A 5,477-nucleotide genomic window follows, 5' to 3' on the forward strand; every position below is an offset into this window, starting at 1 on the left:
CTCCAATATGTGTTATACTTTTCTTATGTTTGCTTCTGATGTAGGACCTATTTTTTCTCATTTCCTTTTCAACCAGTATAATTATTTCTATTTTTCCTATTCATCTTTTCCTTCCTCCAGATTGTATTCATCTCTTATTATCTCATTCAATCTTTGCTTTCAATCTTTCATTTGTCGTTTGCTTTCCTGTTTTCTTTTCAATCATACCAATCTCTCACCTTTTTTGTATTTTCTTATTTCTATGTTTTTTCGAGGTCTCCCTTTTTTTATATCCTTTTTTTTCTCTACTTTTTCCCATCCTTTCTCTTCAATCATTTCTCCCTTCCATTTTTTTAATCTTATTTCATTCAAACAAACATCTACACACACACACACACACACACACACATGAAAAATACCGATCAATTAAAACAACCCGACCCAGGCTTCCCAGAAAACAGGGCTTTCCCAACATAAAAAAGGTATATGTGGGGCTGTCTCATGAATTAAGTGGCAATGCTCATGTTTCGCAAAGAGAAAAATAATAGTGGAAAGGTGGCAATGTTGTCGAATATGTTGACTTTCAACGAAGTATGTCATGTTTTGGAAAGGAAACCACAACGCTCCTCGCGTCGTAAAAGGTCTTTTTTATGTTGATTAACGCACACGGAAAACTATAATCAAAGTTCAAGTGCAAGTGCAAGTTCAAGTTCAAGTTTAAGTTCAAATTTTATTTGTTTTTCCACAATATATAAACATAAATATCACTTTCTTGAGTGACAGAAACAGTGCATGTAAATTTGTTAAGAGAAAACAACAATAATAGAAAAAACTAACAGTAGCGATACATTGCAATAGTTCCTGAGGTAACGAAAGTGAAATAATTGTCAATATGGAATATGCAACAGAAACAACGATCCTCGGAGGTTTGAGGAAGAAAGAGAAGAAGAAAAGAAGAAGAAGAAGAAAAAATATAAGCAACAAACCCCTCAACTGCGAAGTATAGGTTAAAGAAGATCTTATCATAGTCAAAGCTTAGGCAATAGTAACAATAATGATAAGAACGGCTATGCAAATTTTGCGGACGGGTGACAAAATAAGCCGATAAACCAATCTGATTTGGGGGGTCGTCATTATAGGATTGTAAAAGAAAAATCTTTAATCTCCTTTTAAATGACTATATAGAAGGAGCAGATTTTATATCGTGATTCAGGGAATTCAAATAATTTGGTCCAGTGTAAATAAGTGTATTCTTTGCTAAAATCGCTCGAAGAAGTGGTAAGTGAAACTCGTTAGAGCGTCGGGTGGGGTAATTATGGAATGACTGTTTTTTGTTTTTTTTTTTGTTTTTGTTTTTGTTTTTTAACATAGAACCAAAGATAGGTGGGAGTAAACTGTTATTATACATATACATAAATTGGCCTTAGTTAAATAAAAATGATTCGTTGATTTTGAATAGCTTATTACAGTCAAACGATGCATTTGTATGTGAACGTGTGGGAGAATTGGAAATGATACGGAGGACTTTCTTTTGCAGTAATAACACTCTATTCGGCAGCGTCTGATGAGTATTGCCCCAAGCTAAAATTTCATAATTAAGGTAAGGGAGATTCAAAGAGGAGTATAACACAAGTAATGTCTTTTCAGGAATATAAAATTTCAGCCTATCCATAACACCTATATTGCGAGAAATGATTTTGTAGATATGATCAATATGTATTTTCCTAGAAAGTTTATTATCTACAAAAATACCAAGAAATTTAAAATATGACACACTTTCTAAATTACAATCATCCAGAACTATTGCTGAATTCAACAAATCAACAGTATTGCTGCAGAGCATATATTTTGTTTTTTGAACATTGTAATGATAACTTGTTAACTCTGACCCAGTTGGTTACTTTTTTCACTTCCGTATTAACTTGTTGAACAAGAACATCGATATCGTTATGGGCAAGAAAAACATTGGTGTCATCAGCAAAGTGTATAAAGGAAAGTACCTCTGGAACAGAGGAAAAATCATTGATATATATCATAAATAACAGCGGCCCTAAAAGACTTCCCTGTGGAATGCCACACTTAACATCTCTAATAAACTGAAGCTGATACATTTAACCGTTGATTTCAATGTTTTATATGTCATAAAATATCCGATTCATTACATTACCTCCACATTGTTTGTCTATCTTGTATCTCTCCTGTAGGTCTCTAGAAAATATTTACTGTTAAAGACCATAATATAAGAGAAGGATATATCAGAGGTAGGCAATCATAGTGAAAATCATTCGATGTCCTCTTATTTTGTTTTCTACAGAATACGGAGACAGCGGCAAAGATGCACTATAAGGACAGCGTGCCTTTAGTCATACTCACTATATGGCATGCCCTCATTTCCCTGTCTACAGTGAAGACAGTGTCCGCAGCGGATCCACCCTGTCGTGTCGACAGGGATAAACAGGAGGCATCGTGCATGGATTTGGGACTATCGTCGGTGCCTAGAAACCTACCCAGTGACACTGTAAATCTTGATTTGAGCTTCAACAAAATTACCGCCTTGTACAATACGTCATTCCTCGTCTACAAGCAACTAAGAGTTCTGGAAATTATAAAAAACGACATTTTTTTCATAGAGAGTGGCACGTTCTTTCGTCTGTCATTTCTGCACAGGCTGGATCTATCCTCCAACCCACGTCTCCCGGTACTTCGAGGGGACATGTTTGGCACCACTAACCCCTTGACCATTCAGCTAAAGCGGTGCAACCTCACATCTTTCTCTGATGATCTCTTTCGGGCGATGGTTACAATGTCAAACTTAGAGTTAGAAGAAAATGCATTGCAGACCATAAACTGGACGAACTGCCACAACATGACATTTGACTACGTGTGGCTTAAGGAAAACAAGTTCACAGAGATTTCTGAACAGTCTTTTGTAATGGACTGCAGCGTAAATTCTCTCATTCTCACCTTAAACCCTATACGTCTGGTTAGCCCAGCCACCATTTCGTCCCTTAAAGTTCGATATCTTGATATCTCAATATGGCGGCTACCAAATGAGGAGCTGCAGCACATCATCCAAGGTGTAGGGTCGTCGTCAACAATAATATCCCTACGCATCGCACAAGTAGGCCTCGATTTCATACGACCTGGTCTATTCGATGCATTAAGGGGAAAACAGCTTTGGAAGCTGGATCTTTCCTATAATGGACTTCGACAACTCAATCCAGGGGGATTCGAAAATTTGACTGGCGTAGATAAATTGTATCTTGACTGGAACAAGCTGGAAGCGATTGAACCCAGCTACTTTTGGGGTATGTCCTCACTGAGAGTGCTGTCGTTAGCAAATAATCATATCTGTGAAATAAATGTGAACAGTTATATGTGGAATGTGAATCTTACTGAACTTTACCTCATGAAAAATAAATTCGTGCGAATAGGGGATGATGCATTTAACGGACTGACGACTCTAAAGGTTTTAGATTTATCTGGCAATCATTTGAACCCACTAAACAACGTTTCGCTTTCAGCTCTAGAGTCGTTGAATACTCTAAATGTGGCTCGATGCGAAAAAACGGGTGCACTTCAACTAAAAGTACACTCCCTGAAAATCTTGAACTTCGCAAACACAACTGAAATCGATCCAACTATGTTTTCACCTGGAAAACTTCAAAGGAACACTCCTCTTCTCCAAGAAATAAACTTCATGGGTAGTGACTTAATAGGCTCTGATCTATGTGATGACGATAAGGAAATATCCTCCTTTGCAGGGTTGAATGATGTACGTGAATTGAACCTTATTGGTATCGAAATGAAAGCTATATCCTGTGAAATGTTCCAAAACCTGACCAGTTTGCAAAACTTATATCTAGATAAAAGTGAGGTAGATATAGATATGTATGACCCCCTTCTAGAAGGGCTTTTCAGCTTACAAGTTGTCAGTCTAGAAAGGAATTCTATTGATTTCGTTCCCGAATATTTTCTTAACGATACAGTTCAACTGCGAAAATTATCATTAGCTTACAATAATATAGTATTCTTGTACGGCAATTTGTTTCGAAACGTTGTAAATCTAACCAGATTAGATCTTTCATTCAATCGTCTCCTAACGCTACAATTCACAGCGTTCGAGCCTCTACTTCTTACTCTTTCGGAGCTCTTTTTGTGGAACAATCAATGGGTGTGTAACTGTTCACTTGAATGGTTACCTAAGTGGATTGCTCAGAGCTCCGTCATACTTGATAGTCCTAGATGTTCATACGAAGGCTCATTCAGGTCCGCTGCAAACAAGCTTTTGATTGATTTTGATCCAGTTAGAGAGTGTAGTACACACTATGTTCTCTACTCCTCACTGGTAGTCAGCGCTTTGTGCGCTACACTCTGTCTGATCCTGATATACCACAATCGCTGGAAAATCAGGTACGGGATCTTTCTATGCAAGATCCACTTCATTGGTTACCGGGAAATCGTCCCCCAACAGCAGAGGGAAGATTGGCGGTATGATATGTACGTCATCACCCATGATGAGGACGAAGAGTGGACAGGTGAGATCTTCCGACGTGGTCTGGAAGAGAATCTGCCTGAATATGGCCGACTTGCCATTGGAGATGAGGCCCTAACGCTGGGGATGTACTACTTAGATTCCGTCAGTCGTCTTGTTGAAACCAGTTTCAAGGTGGTCTTTCTCATCAGTGCAAACGCTGTCAAGGACCACATGTTCCTTCTTAAATTCCGAATCGCCATGGATCATGTAAATGAGGTCCAAGTAGAAAAGATCGTGCTTGTGTTTCTACAAGAAATCCCGATCGCCGACCTGCCATTTCTCGTCCGCTTATTCCTCAGTGATAACCGGGCTTATCTCATGTGGCCGCAAGACCCTGAAGGGCAGGTCTACTTCTGGGAAAAGCTAAGAAAATACATGAACGTCAACCGATATTGTAACCCTCTCGTTCCCCCATTGTGACCAATATTTTTTTTTTTCTTTGAAACCGGTTATTCGACACATCCGCAGTCGACGTAGGAAAGTATCTGTCTACAACGTAATGTAGTGCGTTTTTGGTACCTCTCTTCTCTTATTAGGAATAGATGTTTATCTGAGGTTTAATGTCACGTTAGAACTCTTCCTTTCATCTGATGTGACGCTGTGGTGTAGTTGATGGGTGTGACATGCACACATGTCAGCCCAATTATTTTGTGGGAAATACCCCATGCATATAGTAGTGTCCATTTCACATTTAAATGTATAACACTGTGTATTACGTCCCCATCTCCAGACCACAACAGGTGGCAGTCCCCAGGAGTTTAATGTAACATAAATCCCCTGTCCAGGGACAAACATCTCAAAGGTCAGGTGGTCTTAACCCTTAGGGTAGGAGGCTAGTAGGAAATAAAGATATATATAGCTGGTCTAGACAGAGAGATGATAGGTTAAAAGTAATTTTCTTTTGTTTTTCTTTGAATAGGTTTTCAGACAATGAATAACATAAGTTATGTAAGAATGTCCT

At 38.4% G+C, this 5,477-nt stretch overlaps 1 protein-coding gene across 1 annotated transcript; it reads left to right on the top strand.

Moving 5' to 3' along the window:
* Positions 1–2,314: 2,314 nt before the first annotated feature.
* On the top strand, positions 2,315–4,936 carry LOC140236332 (toll-like receptor 4). Its single transcript, XM_072316287.1, has one exon. It carries the CDS (start codon positions 2,315–2,317, stop codon positions 4,934–4,936), a length of 2,622 nt encoding a protein of 873 aa, XP_072172388.1.
* The last annotated feature ends 541 nt before the right edge of the window (positions 4,937–5,477 follow it).

This window comes from Diadema setosum, chromosome 12 (genome assembly GCF_964275005.1).
Source record: "Diadema setosum chromosome 12, eeDiaSeto1, whole genome shotgun sequence".
Classification (NCBI taxonomy): domain Eukaryota; kingdom Metazoa; phylum Echinodermata; class Echinoidea; order Diadematoida; family Diadematidae; genus Diadema; species Diadema setosum.